This window comes from Melospiza georgiana, chromosome Z (assembly GCF_028018845.1).
Source record: "Melospiza georgiana isolate bMelGeo1 chromosome Z, bMelGeo1.pri, whole genome shotgun sequence".
NCBI lineage: Eukaryota > Metazoa > Chordata > Aves > Passeriformes > Passerellidae > Melospiza > Melospiza georgiana.
This window is the reverse complement of record NC_080465.1, coordinates 12,900,544-12,919,810: the sequence shown is the minus strand read 5'-3', so window position 1 is coordinate 12,919,810 and position 19,267 is coordinate 12,900,544. Positions and strand designations below refer to the sequence as shown.

The window sequence follows — 19,267 nt, the reverse complement described above, 5'->3', positions numbered from 1 at the left end:
TTTCTTGTATTTGTAAATCTTGCAAGTCAAACAAGTGAAGAGAGGAGGCATAATAGCTCCCTAAGAGCACTATTCTTGCTAGAAAAAGACCGCTTGTGCATATTACACTTTCTCGGTATTTGTCCCATATGTGAGCTCATCTCATCTGTAGGGCTAAGAGAGCATTGTAAATTAGATTTCAAGTTTGTTTAACATCTCATCTTCCAGCGTGTTGTTGTAACTTAATGCTAATTATGTTGGCAGCCTTTGTGAAGCATTAAACACTCTGAAAAACAAATAATTAGTAGGAGTTAAAATTAAATCGAGTTTTCCTAACAAGCAGTCCCAAAGTTGAATGTTCCCACTGTGTACATTCTTAGTTAAGCATAGCACCTGATTATGTGCTTGCCTGTTTAAATCTTGACCAAGGAACTGGGTTGAAGCATGAAAGTCACATAGATAGCTCACATATCTGCTGTATGATTTCCAGAGAATTTGCCACTGGTGTAAACAATAGACATTAAATAATTTCTGGATTATTAATGGACTCTTCCAACACGTTTTACATATAGACTCTAGGACACATGCTTCAAGTGTAGATAGCACAAAAGGTAAGTTCTGCTACCACACCAACCAGAGTACTCCCCTCCATTAAAAACAGAGTGAAAATATGTGGATTTTTTTTTCTTTTTTTGAAAATGTCATCTGCTTAAGTTCCTTTGGAGCACAGAATTTCATTCTTTCTTCAGTGCTTCATTGAAAGCAGTTAAAATGCAGTCAGAAAGTCTTGAATGAAGGCCAAGATATCTGGCAGCAAAATGGTTTTGGTAAAAAAAAAATATCATTAGAAAGGGTTCTGTCATCTTCATAGTCTTCAGAGAAAATAGTAGAAGGTCCTTTGTTTTTGGTAAATGTTTGTCATTAAAATGAAGATGATCACTACAAAAGTTATTCTGTACTGAAAGCAAATGGAAAACAAATTGAAAATGCAAGTTTTTTTCTGTCTGACAAGCAAAACATCAAATTTTGCTATTTTTTAATGACTAAAGGGGGGGGAAAGTGCAAGGTTCAGACTACATATAATCTTACACTGACAGTATGACAGAATTTGGTGACAACATGTCAAGGCCTAAAACAGAGCAAAGAAAACCATAATTGCATCTAGCATACTTAACGTATTATGGTGAAGGTCTCTTAAGCCTTTTCTTTTTGGTTACATTTAGGTGGGCAACCCATCTGTCTTCAAATGTGACACTGCAGAGGTCTGTATAAGCAAATGAGGATGATGTTCCTTTATTACCACGCCAGAGTAAAGTACTACATGTAGCCCTATTGCATTATTTCTAGCCTATCTGAAATTATGGTATTCTCTCAACTTGCATTTCCCTTGAGGCCCATGTGGCAGAAGTCCATCCTGCAGCTGGTGCGTGTGAGCTGAGTCTGCTGTAAGACGCGGTGAAAGAGTCACAGGAATGTCTTCTGTGTAGACAACCTTTCTCAATCCCTCTAAATGAACATCTCTGCGTTAATCACAAAAATTTACTCCAAAGTATTTTCCTAGCCTTCTGATTGGTTTGACAAAGAGAACAAAATTTCAAAAAGGAGAACCCTAGGGTTTTTTCCTTAAATATTTACAATCTCATGCTGAAATTTCATACGTAAAAAGTAAGTGGGAAATATTTGTTACAAGTGCTCTCTTTGTTTCTTTTCCCATTCAGCAATCCACAGTTATTTTTTTTATACATTATGCTTCAGAACATTAAAGGTGTAGTCCCCAATACTTCACTAATGAACTGTTAGTGAGATCTGGTACAACTTTCAGCTGACTCTCAAAAGTATATAGACACTGGGTTTGGAATTGTCTTTAGAAATATTCAGTAAAATCTGTTTGGTTTCAGGCAGTGACTTACAGAAGCTAAAGTGTAAATACAGTCATTCCTTTTTATAAAATAAATTAAAATTTAATCAACAGTAAGTTCAATTTGACTGATTTAAGTTAAGCATATAGCTGCAGCAGTGTTCCTGATACAGAGTGGTAAACTGGTCCCCAGTTCTGAGTAACTCAATGAAACTTGCACTGACTGCAAGCTTCTGCTCTAATCTAAACAAAATGAATTCTGTCTAGATTTTTTTTAAATGTTTATTTGTAAATTGCTGTCCTATTTAAACCAGTTTTATTCTCCAGTTTATCCAGAACATACATTTTGATTAATCCAGTATTCTGTTTTCAGTTCTAAAGGAAAGGGAATTGGCATGTTATTTTATTTTATTTTATTTTAGTCATCTGTTCCCAGTGTCCTTTACATTAAAGAACTTGCATATGTTGGTAAAATTGTTGATATCCCAATGAACTTTGGATAAAAAAACCCCAAACCAGCAGTCTTTATGAACATGAGCTTGTGCTTCAATTCTTTTTATAGATGGTAATACATCAGCTACAGAACTAATAAATTTTGTGGTGGTAAATTAGTTCCATTAGAGAAAAATGCATTCAGAATGCTCTGTTTGTCGGAAAATCTTTTTGAAGAACTCAGAATAATCTTTGCTATATAATTTCACCTCCTCCTGTTTTCTCCATCCATAAAAGGCTAACTTTTACCTTGTTCTGCTGTTTTATGTCACAAAAAAAAAGGTATGTTTCATTTAAAGTCCATTATGATGAATTCTATTTGTAATTTCTAAAACTTTATTTCTAAATTTTTTCTTCAGAAAACTAATTCAGAATCTTTAGATATCAGTTGATTCTGATAATCTCCATTAAAAAAAATCTTTCCTCCTTCTGAGAGAGGTTCAGGTATAAAATAGCAACAGGGAAAATGCAAAATGCAAGATAAGGGAAAATTTTAGAAAGGTTAGAATTAGTTGCCAGTGAATATAATGATTCACAGTAGAGCTCATTAATAAACTCTTTGATTTTGAATTATTCATATTTTTATCATAACACAGCTTTAGCCAGTGCTTTTGCGGACCTCAAAAAATCAAAGCGAAGTAAACTTTAGAAATAAAATTCCTTCTCATTGTATTGACAAATTTTAGTGATTAGACTTTGTGAAAAATATGGATGTAAATAAATATGCAGGGATATCTTTTAAAATAAGATTAAAAAGTACTGAAAAACAGGAATTTTTCCTCACTTCAGTTTTCTTCTTCTATTTTCATATATTTTATATCACATTAACTGCATATTTATAGTAGCTTACTTTACAGAACAATTTATGATAAAGATAATATACAGAACGACAGGAGGAGCAGCTCTTGGATATTTCAGATTTTATTTCTAATAGTTAGTGTGTTTGCAGTCACTGTCCTTTCTGGATTACTTGTTGAATTTTGCTTTCAAAGCAGAATTAATGTTTACTCAAAGTGTGGCTTCTCAAGGATTTTAACATACACACTCCTCTTATCAGCTTTTTTCTGAAGCTTTTCAGACAGTATGTCTCTCCACTGGATTAAAGAGTCATTTTAAATTTGATTTTAAATTCAAATAGCTTCAAAAACATATTCTTGGGTACTTAGCCTGTATACTAACAGGTAGAACAGTGAGATGGAGATGCTGATGTAAATCAGTTTTGTGCTTAAGAAGAGCTTGACAAGGAGTTCACTCCCCATGGTCAGTGCTCTCTTCACTAAGCTGCTAAAGTGACAAAAGAGTGTCAACTACTCATTTTTCCTGTGCTTTGTGGAAAGCCTGATGCATTTAAGAGGCTATTTTGCCTCTTTTGGATATGCCACTATTTTTGGCAAAATGAAGAATTTCGGTGTTATGCAATTTTTTAATGTCTAATATAAGAGAATTATTTTTAAACATGCGAGTGATTATAGTGGACTTTGAGTTCATTGGGTTTTAGCCAGAGCTTTGGGCATACAGGCCAATCAAACTGGGAGGTTGGGGGCTGAGAGCTCACAAGGTGAAGGCCACCAAAATAATCATCAGCTGTAAAAAAAAAAATCTTAACTTCATCCAAAGAGTCTGTCAGAGAGCTATGAAAAATTAAAATGTGATATTTCATTTCCAGAAAAATGAGGTTAAAAATGCTATGCCAGTGAGGTATTTTATGCTGTGACCAGTTGTGCTTTCCATTGGAAAAGATACTAATGTGTTTTTTTTGTGAAGACCAAAAAGTCACATGTGATTATGGAATTGTGGAGCACATTGTAATACATATGCCAAAGTCCATGAGTAAGGATATTTTTTCATGCCATACTGTTTTGGTGCTGATTGCTATTCCTGATCCAGCAACTAATATCAACCATTAGAGCCTGATTTTGCCTCTTAAAGCTTATGTAAAGCATACTTAGTTATTCTGCAGAGTCTGGGTGTGTCTATAGAAACTGGGAAAGGCTAGAGAGTTGAGTTTTTAAAATCTAAAGGCCCTCCTTTGGAACACGCAAACTCTTTTTATTGGTGACAGAATATTATCAAATGTAAAGAAACAGAGCTGGGAAACGCTGAATTCCTGACGTGCACATGACTCCTGACTCTGCAACATGAAGATAGATCTTTCTGAAGGAAGAAGGTGTGAATGTAATAAAATGTCCTAGTCCAAATACTTAAGATTAAGCAGGATTTTGTACACAGAATAATAATTGTAAGTTTTTTGAAATGAGAAGAGTCAGTTGTGGAACTGCTGCTGTTAGTCCCAGCTTTCACCTCTGGGAGATACAGAGGTATTCCTATATGCCTTACATTCTGTTCCGTTGTGCACATTTAACTTCATTAAAATGAGCCATGTTTAGGCACAGTGAACCTAATTATTTTTCAGAACAGTCAGATTATATGTTTAAAAAACACTTCTGTAGGCAAAGCTCAGGACTTTTTGTACAGCTTTCCAAGAGCTTTAGGTATATTCTTTATTCTGCTGAGTCACAACAAATCACAACTTCAGTTATGCCACTGCAGGAACAAAATAGCTTGAAACTGCTGAAAAGAACACAGTGGGAGTAAGAATATGCCTGTACTGGGGGATAAGTACCAAAACTGGGGCTTGAGGAGAGGTGGGTGCATTTCTTAATTGAGGCAAGAAAAAATTCTCCTTAAACTCTCTAGAAACTTTGATAAGACACATTATTTTTTCACATAGTCAAGACCTTCTGAACCAGTAGTCACCACTTTATTTGCAGGATTACTTTTTGATACGTTGGTACTGAGCTTTCCTATCTTTATCTCTATTCTTTCTAGTGGATTGCTGTCTGTCACAAATTTAAACCTTTCCCAATTTCCCAATACTTACAGAGTTGATTCAACAGATTCTCCTTAACATTCTTAACACTCTTATTGAAAGCACATTTTTTTAAAAAAAAGATCAGGTACTTTTAAGGAGCTTCAGCAGCTTTTTTGCATGAAACTGAATGGCTTCTCTTGGAAAGATGGAAAATATTCACAGGTATAGTGATTTAGCACAGCATTAGCTCTCTACAGCACCATTGAAGACAAGGCTGCCACCAGTGGAAGACAAATAAAGTCTTGGCATCCTTAGTAAAAATGGCATTTAATTCTTATTTCTTATTCTTTACTGGTGGATTATCTGTTGCTCAAGCATTGATGGGTGGCTATCTGATAGAGGCTAGGGGTAATTTTATGTCTTTACCCTTATGTTTAAATTATAGTTTATATTAAAAGTAATGGAAAAATTTCTTACAACATACTAGCTCACCCATCTGATTTTGTGTTGGTTTTTCTCCCCATGTCCTTTTGTTTTCTTTTAGATTATATTTTTCATTCATCTTAGCAAATAACATGCTAATTACATAGAATACTGCACATTGGTTTTATTAGCTTTTTGTAAATAGCCTGAAAATGCTCTTAGCAGAAAAATCATGAACATTTTTGGATGTGGTAGAAGCAATCCAGTCAACTGACTCTTACCCATTACTTTTGACTGGGTTCACAACTGCTAATGTTGTGAGTCAGTCTGTTTGAAATGCAGGCATTTGTTGTGGTGTTTTGCACTTTCATTAAACATTAAACATAACTTTCATTAAAGTTATTGTGACAGGAATGTTTTTGCTGCTCTTCGTAAATATTTGGGGGACATCAACAGCAGTGTTAGGAAAAAGATAAGGAGTGGCATACATTCTTCCAAGCTGCCCTTCTGATCCTAAGCCCATCAAGGCAGGAAAAATTTCCTCCATTGACTTTGGATATTTGGAGTTATCCCCACTGTTCCTTCCATGTGCCATTATGGATTTCTTCTTTCCTTTCTTTTAAACAGGAGAAAGGGAGGAGTACAAAGACATCTCTGCTACCATCACAGATAAAATGCTGCTGGTACTAACCATCTAACTGAGAGTAAAAAGACAGTAACAGAATGGTCTGATGCTGTGGGGGAGCTCTAATAGGTGGTTAGATCGATCAGTTCCTCAACAGAGCCTTGACACGTTCTGATTTACTGGGATAAATCAGTTTCCAGCTGTTAATAGTCTAAAAGATTTCAACGTTTGACAAAAAAAACCCCTCAGCCTAAATTGCCATTGCCAGGACTTTCTTCTTGATTATGGTAAAAGCAGCAGAAATGGTCATCTTTTTACTAATTTTTACTTCTTTCCTTGACTTGTTCAAGGAGGCAAAACCAAAAATAGCAAAGTTATCAGAGGCTGTTTATGGAGGCAAGAGTAACTGAATTGGAACTGCTGAGTGTGAATTAATGCACTGGTGGTCAAACTTAATGTTATACTTGATTACTTCTTATTAATCTCTTTTTAAGATGAATGTGTCTTAGATGTCCAGATGTGAATTTGTGATAATTATGTGCAGCTAAAAAGCAGATGTTCTACCAATTAAATGAAACTTCATCACATACAAACAGGGAAGGGAAACAGTACTGAAAATCATGACACTAACAGTGAAAGCAGAAGAAGACTGCTGTTTGATAAAGAATTTGAAATATTTCTTTGACAAACAAAGCCACTGCGGCATTGTCGCGTGAGGAATATATTTATATTTTTCTGAGATGAGTTGTAAAACTCCCACTCAGTTTGGCTTGAGAAAGAATTGAGCCATGCTATTTTTTCACAAATACAATCATTCAGCTATTTTTGGTTTAAATTACAGTGGTGTCAAGACTTATATGTGCTGATTGGTGAGAACTGGATGGTGGTGTTTCACAGGATGATGATTGCCTGGTGAAGAGTGTGTTCCAGCTGCAGCACTGCCTGCCTGCTGACATATCCCTTATTAGAAAAGAAGTGTGATAAATAATTCTTACGCCTGTGTGACTTCAGCCAATGATTTTTGTACACTGCAGGAATACATAGCTTTTGTAAATGACCCTTTATTCTGCGGCTGTGTGAGTCTGGGTGTAATCAAGAAAATCAAACTGTATATAGATGCAGTTTTAATACAGGTTAATACTAGTTCTTATCTTCAAGTGATTCACAATATTTCTTATGCAGCTTTTTGTTGATTAAGAATAATGGGCTTTAAATATTTATATGAATATATTTGCCGTGACTAATTTAAAAAATACAAAAAATATAAAAATAAAAACCTGTATATAAATAAGAATTAATGACAACAAATCTTCCATTTTGGAATTTGAATGGTCATGACAAGATTCTGCTTTGTGTGAAACTCTTCACTGAAAGGAAATCTTTGTTACTACTTCTTTAATTCTGAACTTTCAGGTTTCCTAGCTTTTCATAGTAAAGTGTTTTCCTATTGGGTTTCAGAAGTTTCAGATGTAGAATTAATGGATACTTTGGGAAAACTACAGTTGAATATTGGAATGTGTTACACCCAGCTGTCTTTCACAGTCCAGCTGGAATGAGGAGATGTTTGTAGTGGCTTGTGATTGCTGACAGAGAACAAGACAGCTCTGCTCCTGTGCTGGTGTGGTTGGCTTTTCTGCTCTCTATAATGTCCACTGGAATTGGCTCTACTGGGGATAATCTCAGTGGTGAAGTGAAAGATACAGTTGTAGGAATGGCTTTTATGTGGTCTTCTGGTGACTTCTGGAGTCACGCATTAGAGATGCTCTTATAGAAAATCATGACAAAGTTTAACTTCTGCTGTGACCATTTGGCTATTCCCTGCATAAATGTAGAAGTTCACTCTTTGATGCTGGGATAACTTTGAAAACACATCTAAGGTCAGTGGGTTGACTTCTTTCCCCTTTTTCAAAAGAAATTAATTTTAATGCCTGTGGTGTTAGTTTTTAGCCATTTCCATGACTGTACAAATAAAGATTCTGCAATACAACTTTCTTAAGATATTGCTTTTTCTGCTTTGATGCAGACAAAATATTTTTTTTTACCTGATTGTGGACACAGTGTAGCAGAAGACTGTCCTGACTTTCCTGGTTCAGGCTTGAGTCCCAGGTGATAGTGGTGCCTGGTGACTTTATAAAGTACTTGGAAATCTCTGCAAACACAACAGTAATCTTACGAAAATCCAACGCGTGTAGACATATACCAGAACTGCTAACCAAAGAGATTAAAAAATCTTAAGTGAGGTTACAAAATAGATGGGACAAGACTAAACTACCTGCTTAAAAATATGTCAAAGAAATTACAGGATTATCATGAGAGTGACACCCTTTTATACTGTCTCAATTTTACCTACAGATTTTTAACTTGAGAAGTCAGCCCTTCAACTTTCCATGTACAGTTGCAAGAGAAAAAGTTTTGAGTTTTTTTTAAATATTAAATTAGGCAAATTATGTAATTTGTATGCTTTACTGTGCTGGAGCAGTTGCAGCAATAACTGCAACTATTTCATGTCCTCCCATAGCCTTGGTTTCTTAATCACAGTAAATTCATTAATAAGTACTGCTGATGATTTTTAAATTAAGCATGCAACATTTGATTGCTGAACTATAGCCTTTAAATCATAACTAGGTGAAAATACTCTGAGTAGGAAATCCAGGACGCCTGACCTAACAACTAGGATGGAAACATTTAAACAGGTCCTTGAATTGTGCTAACAAATATTGATGTAGATAGCTTTAATGAATAGTTAATCTAGGGAAGCTTAATTGTCTCCATGTCTCCAAAGAAGCTTGTAAAACTTCTGATGTGCCTTTTAAAATTTATGTCACCTTTTTTAAAGAACCTATGTGTAGGTTGGCTTGTGTGTTTTCTGACATGGGTAAAGGAGGATAAGCGGATAAAGACTCCCATTTTCTCTTCCGTTTCTGTTCAAGACTTAAGAAAGTAGTTTTAATATTCTTATGGGTTATTTATTTCTGGAACTTAGTGAGTTGTCTTTGATTCTTCTGTTTTCAGTCATATGAAGCATGGAAGTGATCAGGTTCAAAATCCAAATAGAGGCATTAAAGCAATGTGTTATAAATATTTATGTGGGCATTTCTTAATATTTGCCTGAATTGCTAACCTTAGAATGTATTGTAGCTTTAGTACCCTTCTGTGAAGTTCATCCAGATCCTATGGATCGTATCTCTTGATACTCTGTACGGGTTACCATGATAGGTGCACAGGCTTTCTTCTTGCCTCCTGGATGGGACAAATGTGTTTCTCTCTCTGTATCCATATATTTATTTCACAGCTGTTACTTGCTATGATTCTTGAGTGGAGACTAAAATCCCTAACATTTAGTGCAGTCTAGAAAAAGAAACAATGTCCGATTGTGTTTTGCTACATGCAAAGCTCTGTGGTCATGAGCTAAATCTGCCATTCTTTTTTTTAACTCTTTTTGCTGTTTTCATTGCTGATGTCCTTAGGACCTCCAAATGTGGACTTTTACTACATTTTTCTAAGTTTTGTTCTAGGCAAAACAGAAAAATCTGCATAAAGTATGTGAGAGACAACACTGACACCAGGAGAGAGGAAAATCCAGGTGCAGTGTGGAACAGACTTGATTGGAGTGATTGCTGTGGTCTCTGGCAGTCAAAGAGCTTTTATGTTGTTGCAATCATCAGAGCATAGGTGGGACTTTGAAGATAGTATTTTGCAGACATTTATGGTGAATATCTTACATGTGTGAGAAAAGGGAATTTCCTGAGAGTGCCTCTGTGCTTGCTCTGCATTCTTGGTCCGTCACGGAGACTGCAGTCCGGACAGGAAGGAAACAGAAGTGGTTATTTCAGTTGTGGGATGCAGGTTGTTTATGGATTTGTGAACTAATTAAATAAATGGCCCTCTGTGACCCCCTGTGAGACATGGATTTAGGGACTGGCTAAAATAATACCTTTGGGGAATCTAACAGCATTTAGTTAACCGGAGGCTTCACAGCAGCTGCGGGGGTGATTGCAACCTTGAGTCTGCAGTGGCTGCTGCAGGTAGTCTCTGTGGCAGGGCTGCCCTGTCCAGGAAGCAAAATTCCACCCTAATTAGGCTGTTAGGCTTTTTTTTTCCCATCACAGAGTGAGTGGTGACAACAGGTTTTTAAACATAAAATGTATCTTCACCTTCTATACAGTATATATGTCATGTGAAGACAAGATTATTTATCTAAACTTAGCAGTTTTTAGAAAGGAAAAATGAACATATTCTACTATAATATTGAAACTAATTCAAGAAACAGCACATTGTGAAATTTCACATAATAGCTGACTAAACACTAAAGGGAGTTTTTGCTATATTTAAGGTAAACATCTTTTGGTGGTGAGAAATACAATGGCATACTTTTTTATTTACCTTGAACTTGTAGAAGGAGGGAGAAGACCATGGGTTGTCTAAGTCAGCATTTATGTGTTCTTTTAGGATTGGATTTCTGACCATAGAGTTGCGTTTAGGCCAAGGAGATGAAGATGTACTCTGCTGTCTGGTTGTGCACACAGCCCGTTCTGACTCTCATATTTGCCTCAGACTGCAGCACCTGTGGTGTTCTGGGGTCTTATGCTACTGCAGAGCATTACCAGGACTTGTAACCCTGGTGAAGAGATTATATTAAAAACAAAGAGGTTTCTGCTGCTTTAGAGTAATAACCAAATACTGAATTATAAACTATTTCTACTACTGGTGTTATTTTTATATCTTCTGATCCATTACTGCTCCTGTATTTGAGTTATATTTAATTCCTTACAGCTGCTTTTAAAATGAGATTGTAAACAAAAATGGTCATATGGACCAGTCAATGCATTTTTTTTTCAGAGAGCACAATAGTTTAGCAAATGTTTTCATGATAAAGAAATTGTTTTCTTCTTCTTTTCAGATACCATGACCAACAGGATGTTACTAGCAATTTCCTTGGAGCAATGTGGTTGATTTCAATAACTTTTCTATCCATTGGATATGGGGATATGGTACCAAATACATACTGTGGAAAAGGGGTCTGTTTACTTACTGGAATCATGGTGAGTGAATTTATTAATTGGATATGAGATTGTGATTGCTGTTAATTAATTTGAAATTAAGCCAAAAACTTTTGGTAGTCATAAAGAAATATTCATCAGCTGTCTTGTAGAGGGTGTACTTAATCAGACCATACCCAAAGTCTTTCATTCCTAGTAATAAAACAGAGTTTTCTTTTTCTTTAAGCAAAAATTTAGCAGCTGTGTAATGAAATACAGAGAAACAAATTGCACCCTGACATAATTCAGAAATCTCAGTAAAGTCTTCCATTAGATGTTAAGGTATCATATCATCTTGATGATCTTTGGGCATGTATAATTGGACCAGTACTAATAACAGATCTTCAGTTATGAATTTCTTAATTTCTTATGAGTTACTTAGAATTAATCACAAAGAGACATAATGGTGGCTAAATTCTTTAAATTCTTTTGTTTGAGTATAGTTTTCTACTCTTTCTTACGAGTCTAATAATACATTATTCATAGCAGTCCATTGCTTTAAGTGGAATGATGTTATGCTATTTGAACAGTGAGACCTTTTGCTACCATTGATACCATGCAGCAATTGTTAGGTTATGCATGCTCAATATATATTTATTAAGTGCATTTCGTGTCTATTTTTAATTTTTTGTGCTGCACAATTTGATCAAAGTTGGGCAGGGAGTAAGGCAATGTACTGTTATGGTGGGAAAATTTACAGTTATCTACAGTAAATTAGATGTAAACAAGTTCTGGACTCTGCCACCCTTATTTGTACCAACTTCTGTGTAAATGTCCCTGTGAATGAGAAAGGCTGAATGATTGTCATGTATGTACAGTATGCAACAATAAGATACATACTTCCTTCTGAATTTTTGCCACTGATTATAAGTAATGCATGTATAAGTAATCTGCCTCTGTTAAAACAACTATATTGGGATTATGGCTGAAAGCAGATACTGTCAAAGCATTGTCCCTTTTGAGCAGATAGGTTGATAGAAGATTCATTTATAATAAGTGTACATTTTATGTCCAGAGAGAAAAAAAAGCTGCTTTTTTTTTTTTTTTTTTTGTAAGGTTTAAGGATTTTTTTTTACAAATGCTTCAAAATAATCTTTTACAAAAACCTGATCGGTTTCAGTTTATTGACATTTATTGATAAAGATTGATAAAGATTTCCAATATATTTTCAAAAGATGGTAAATGCATATCTCCTTAAATACAGAGTTTGCAGTAGAGTTGAAAGGTACAGCCTAAAAGCAGAGGAAGGACTCACGGGGGCTTTTTTAAAGGCTCTTGGCTGAACTCAAATTTGCCATCTTCTGGGGCGTTTACCTTTGCTCCTTTCTGCGTTGGATATTGATGCCAGAGAGAATGAAATGTGGTAATAAATTCACTAGGAAAAGGGATGGAGAAGCAGTGTTTATTGCCACCTTGCAGGGCAGGGATTGCAGAATTGACAGAGTCCTCATACAAAGTCACTTCCACTGCTTCCGTGGAAAAGTCAAGTATGGATTTATACATACTGTTTTCACACATTGGTATCTCTTTTTCACAACTGGGAGACTTGTAAAATGTATGGATGATACCTTTATGTCTCTGATTGGGTTTTTTTAGTATTTATAAGTTCTGCAGCAGCTTTGGAAGAGCAAAGGCTCCAATCAGAATGTCGCGGTAATGAATTTGGGAAAACGAGCCAAGTAGCTGCTGTGTTATGATAGGTAAAACAATAGAAAGACTAACCACTAACTACATTAAAGTAATCTTTGAGATAAAAAAACATGGAACAATGAGAAGAAGTCAGATGCTGGATTTATTCTGGGGTTTTTGGTACTTGCCTTTTGTTTTGTTTTTATAAAGGACCTGGGGAGTATGAAGTATGGCGCAGTAAATATAATAATGAACTCTCTTCTAGACAAACCTGTAATACCGAAAAGCTTACAGGTCTTGAATATCATTCTTTAAAACCAATTACTGTTCTGAAACTTGTACAGTAACTAGTTATTGTTTGTTGTGGAAAATATAAAATCCTAAAAGAACAGACCTAGTGATTTTAATTTCAATAGGAGCAATTGATGATCTGATTAAAAGACACACAAAGATTACTGTGGAATGAATCTAGTAAAATAAAAACATATATTTGCTTTTAAGAGGTAAAGTGTAATTCCCTAGCATGTGAAGCAGCAAACGCATTGGATTAGTGTGATCAATGCCAAATACTGCTGAGTGTTTGCTTTTGGGTAAGGTCCCTATTAAAATGGATGGAAGGGGGAATAAATAGAAATACATGTGAATACAAGAGTAGTTACACAGACAACTGAAGAATTATTGTTGGCTTTGTGGAACTGGTGGCCCAAGGAAGCCTACTTTGGTGTCTTGATCCCTAGGGATCAAGGAGGAAGGTAGACCCTGGTGCCATGTCTACCTTCCTACTTCTGCCTCAGGAGCTGCTTTCTGTGCAATGGAAATGGGAGTGCTCAGGCTGAGCTCTGCCTTGTACTCCAGCCTGAGAAGTGGACTTTGTGCAGCCTGCTGGTGGCACCTAGTTGTGTTGGTGATTGACATTGTAACTACTGCTGTCTTAGGTCACTGATGTAAAGTGACACCTTTTAAACTCTACAAATGCACACTGCTGGAAAATAGGAAAATATTTACATATATTCAGATTATACCAAAAGGAAAAATGCCTTGAGAATTGTTGAGAGTAAGATAGCAAAAAAATATGTTTAATGTATTAGAGAAATTGGGGGGAAAAAAACCAAAATAAAACAAAAACAAACAAACAAACAAAAAAACCCCCAACCCCCCCTCCAAAAAAAAAAACCCTGTGAACAAAAAAAGCCAACAATGAAAACATTTACATTTTGATCTTTCAAAGCACTTAAATGTATGAAACTTTCATAAAAATACTGACACAGCATGTTACAAAGAGGAGTCAATGCAGAAATGTTTTACAGTCAAGCAGGTGAAACTGAAAAGCGAGTGAAACTGAACTGAGTGCCTCAACTCAATTACCAACCTGTGTTTTTCCAATGAAACTTTACTGGGCAGCAGTCGTGGACTGTGGGCCAGGTGGGCTATAAATTGAGAGCAAAGGTATTCTCTGCCCCTTGTGTACTTTAGGTAGCTCTGGAAGAGTGTGCTGGACGGATACACATACAGCTGCTGTCACTGTTCTCAGAGCAGGATAGAGAGGAAAGAGGGAGGCCTGTGGCGTCTTTGCCGTGCCAGGCAGCTTGTTGGTGTACTGAAAGTGCATGTGTTTAGTGCCTGCTGGAGCTGCCATGCCTGGTGGTCAGTGCCCGCCCAGGCAGATCTCTCAGATGCTCATCAGCAAGGTGATCTCAGCTGCAGGTGGAACACTTTCCTTGTATGGTTTCTAAGTGGAACTGCTGGTGTAGGTGGCGCTTCCGCTTTTTAAATGGCTCTTTGCATTTCAGGCCTTGGATTGGCTTGCAAAATTTTCCCTGCTTTATAAGGAGATTAATGAAGTTAGCAAAAATTTAAAGAAGTTCTGTAGAAATTGGTAAGGGAGAGTGTGAGAAGATATGGAAAGCTTCGTAATTATGGACTGTGAGATGGATAACTTTTGCAGACCTTTGTAAGCTTTTGCAGTTACACAAAATAAAACAAGGGCAATCAGTTCTTCTGACTGCAAATGCAAGGACCTGCTATGAGTTTTAAGAAGGACATTTTTCCTTTTAGACCCAGCATTATGTGGTGAGGTGGTGCTTTTATTGTATGATGCAAAGTTTATGATGCAGAATCTTTCTGCAAAGCCACCCACCAACAGTTAGAAGCAGACATGTAAGCCAAATCTATGTTGCTGCAAATAAAATGGATGAATTGCAATTGTCCTGTCACAGGATGCAGTTGGTTTGGTATAATTCAATGAAGTTTGCTTTAAATGAAATAGATATTATTTCAAGTGTCTGCTTTGCTAATGTGAAAATTATACTTTAATTGCTTCTCTTGTTGAAATGAACTTCAAAGGGATAATTAGGCTTAGGAAATAACCAAATAAATACAGAAAGTTTCTTAAATGTATACAATAGCTGTGGACAAGATTTGAGTTTTTCCTTGCAAAAACTTTAAGTGGCATTTTTTAACTACAGTATTTGAAGACCACTCATGTAGATGAAATATTCTTATTACAGTAGTTGCAATGAAGTCAGTGTGTACAATTTGGCTTTAGGAGCAATAGTTTTTATTAGTTCCAAATGGTGAAATCAAAAATTAACATCTCATCTTAAATCCTCTCATGCTGAAGGTTTTATGTCCTTTGGAAGTCTGCATTTATTTCTAAACAATCATGGTTTCTTTGCTATGAATCACGGAAAAAGTGATGAGGATGAGGTGTTTCTAGTTTAAGAACAGAGGACTCTTCATCTAAGGCTTAATTGTGATATTTGTGCAAATGATAATTGTAGACAGCCTGGTCTTACCAACAAATGCAGAGAATTATCTAACATAGGAACATGGCACTTAGAGTAGCAGTTTCTAACCGTCCTATTTTTTGTAAGTAGCAAATCTGAACTGTATTATTTTTGAAATTTATTATTTGTTAGATTGTAAGAAAAAAGAGGTTATAAACAAGTAGATTCTAACTGCATAGTTAACATTGTTTGCATGTTTTCTGGGATGAGTCCTGAAAAAGAGAAAAAATAAGGTAAACATCAGATTCGAGCAAATATGGAAATTATTTTATAGAACTTTATGGGTAATGTACAAAAAGGTCATAAATTATTGTGCATAATAATGTCTAAAATGTGTGATTTTATGAAAATTTTTGTTCATGTTGTTTAATTGCGTAGTGTGTCAGAGAAACAATGGTTTATAAAATATAGAAATGTATTTTGAATTACATTTTAAAAGCTGAAAAGGTATGATCAAATCAAGTTAAAGCACTGTGGTGCATCATTCTGTTGATAAGACGATATCTCAAACATCTAGATCTCTGTTCAGTTTTTACTTCTCTGAGAGTACAGCAAATATGAAAAGCTTTTCATTTAATTGATAGCATCTTGGGTCCATGTCTCAGATACACGCTAGAATGTGATTCAGTAGATTCTGACAATTCAGTAATAAATATAAGTGACATTAGGACTTAGAACAGATTGTGTTTGTTCCTTCTATCATAGTAGAACTTAAGTAGACAACGTATTGAGCAGAAATTTTATATGGAGAAGACAGTTAATGATGCCTGCATTCTTAGGGGTAAAGCTGTTAAAAGCTGGGCTGCTGAGAAATTTGTCCGCTCTTCTACTATTGTTGTTCCAGCACAACAAATTGCAAAAATGGTAACTTTGGTAGGGAAGAAAGGTAGTTTGGGATTATTTTGTGTCTTTGGCTTGTTGGAGTGAAATTTCTAGCTGAAGTAAAGAATCATAAATTATCAAAATCAAGTTGAGAAGCTTTAAAACCTGATCCCTGAAGTAGTGGTTGAGGGGACGTTAATCTGAAAAGTGAGTCAATGGCAGAGGTTTTACTCCATTTGAGTAAACAACACGTCTTGAAAGGTTTCACCATCTTTCAAAAGCAAAAAATTTAAGGAAAAAGACATCTTCAGAAGGTCTTTAGTTTGTACCAGTAGAGCAGGGAAGTTTTTGAAGTGTCAGAGGACACAGGAACTTTTTCCCACTGTGGTCTAGTTAGGGATGCATTTCAGTAAATTCAAAGGCAATTATTTCCTGGCTGGAATGAGAAGCAGTTGTCTCATGCTTTCATTGTCTACATAGGTATGACTAGAGCTTGACTGTTGCAGCAAAACTTCTTTGATCTGAGAAAATGTAATTTCATTTGCAATAACCTTAGATTTAATACAGTTTTTGTATACTTTTACACATATTCTCATGAAACTTTTGCATTTGCAACACAGGTGAAGAACAAGAGCATCACTGGTAGCTTTCATCCTGAATTACTGAAGTGATGTTTCCCATCAGCCTTATAGGCTGTTAAGCCTGCTCATTTAAGGAAATTAGACTTCAACCCTTGCCCAGCAAAAAGTTTTTTATGAATTTTGGGTTAAACTGTCCAGGGATGTTTTAGCTGTTATGACCACTGAAGGTTTACCAGAAGCCCAGTCATCAGGGCATATTCAATTGTCAGGGATTCTGACAATTCTGAAAATTGTCCTAATTTTTCTGACAATCTACATTTACAGTACATTAATTAACGCTACAGTCCTTTATAGGTTTCCCTGTAGAAGAGACACTGTCTTCATGTTATAAATTGTTATGTCCTGTGTTGTCTCAGATGTCTCTCCTAGTACCCAGCTTTCATTTTTCAAGAAGTTTACTTCACCCTCACTTATGAATACCCACTCTTATGTGTGACACTAGTTAATCAATTTCACATTTATTCATAACATTTGAATGGTCTTCATAATTCTTATTTTCACAACATTGCCAAAAACCTTATGGACTAATTAGAAGTAAACAAACCTGCTCATCTATTCCTATATAGATCAGAAATTTAAATGTTGCAGTAAAATTCCAGATGTGATGCAGACAAATGCCACTGAAGACAATAGTAGCCAGGCAAATATTGAATACATGAAAGTGTAAATAATGCAAAGGTTTTTTAGATCACTCTTTGGTGAGATAACATAGTTGCTGTCATATTAGTCATTTTATTTCAGTCTTGCAAGGTTATACATCTCTCCCAGTAAACAGTGACAAATACAAACCCACATTTATACAGCACCACTTCCCTAGCTTCTGCCTGTGTTGTTTTGGAGAGTTTTTTTTTACTTCAAGCAACATTTTTTTAAAAAAATTTTTTCCCCTTCCCTGGTGGTCATATATGTCCACCTTTGAGAGAGCCAAATGAACAAAATGCCTGTTTAAATTCTTACAGGATTTTCATTTTACGCAGAGCAGCAGGAGGAATGTTGTGCCTTTTCTGGTGCAGAGCTAAATTTCCCACCAGAACCATATGTCTGCAAAGCGCACCTTCTCTCTCCCTCAGTGGATCCCAAGAGAAATGAGCAAGAAATGTGGCAACTGCCTTCTTTCAGCTACAGGCAAGTATAGCAGGACATTTTTGTGACGCCTACAGCACTTAAGATTGCTCTTCATTCCAGTCCAGTAAACCAGAGATCCCAGGTGACTTGCAACAGAGGCACTGGTACACAGTGTTGCTTCCCTTCTCACCAGCAGCACCCTCCAGGTGGTTGCAGGAGTGACTGTAGTGGTGTGAAGGTATTTCACAACCTTATCAAAAAAAGAACCAAGTGATAACGCCCGAGGCATTTACTTAGAGGACAACAGGGTTTCTATACTGACCAAATGCTGCTTTCAGTTCTAACTGAAAATGCAGCCAGTGCTAAGCTTTATTTGCCTTAGATAAACCCTTGGGTGAAGAGCTGAATGCTTCTCTGGCTGTCAGTGAAACTGGACCTTGACAATAATGTTAGATGTACATGCTAGGCTGCCCTTGAAGTCTGAACCCTGCAGTTTTGCCAGCCCTGTCTTGCAGCAGTGTGGACCTTCAGTCTTAGCACTTGTGAGTGGTAGTAAAGGCACGGTCTTGATCCAGATTCCTTAGCCACATTTTCATTGTGTGCTGTGGGAAACACCAGCTTTTTCCTTCCATCTGCCATGGCTGTGTCAGGTGTGGTTTACTGTAATGTAAAATCCTCTCTAGTAACTTTTAGTTAGTCAGCTTTGATATGGCGATTCTGCTGATAATCAGCAGAAAGCTCAGTGTGGATTGCTAAAGTGAAGAGGACAGAGGGTTGTGGTTGGACAGCAAAAGGCATCTCAGCTGGCATGTAGTAATGTATTGATGTGTGACTTTAATAAGGAAGAGAAAAGGAAAGTCAGGTCTAGTATGATGTACATACTATAACTGGGTAATACAGGTCTACCACCTTTATTAATTCTTATTTATATTCCTGTAGCCCTCCAGGACTCTTGATCCTATTGATGCCAGTGCTGTATAAAGACAGTAGAAATACATAGTCCAAGTTACTGATGAGTTTACCATTCCCGTAGAGCAAATAGAATGGGAAACAAGGAGGAATTATGTAGGGTAGTAGAAGTCGTCTTGGCATATCA

The 19,267-nt window shown here is 36.2% G+C and overlaps 1 protein-coding gene across 1 annotated transcript in view; it reads left to right on the top strand.

Moving 5' to 3' along the window:
- Positions 1 to 19,267, top strand: part of KCNN2 (potassium calcium-activated channel subfamily N member 2) — a 71,548-nt gene that overhangs the window by 34,448 nt on the left and 17,833 nt on the right. Inside the window, exon 4 of the mRNA XM_058043933.1 lies at positions 11,090 to 11,231. Coding sequence (XP_057899916.1) covers positions 11,090 to 11,231 — 142 coding nt within the window. The remainder of the gene's footprint in view (positions 1 to 11,089; positions 11,232 to 19,267) is intronic.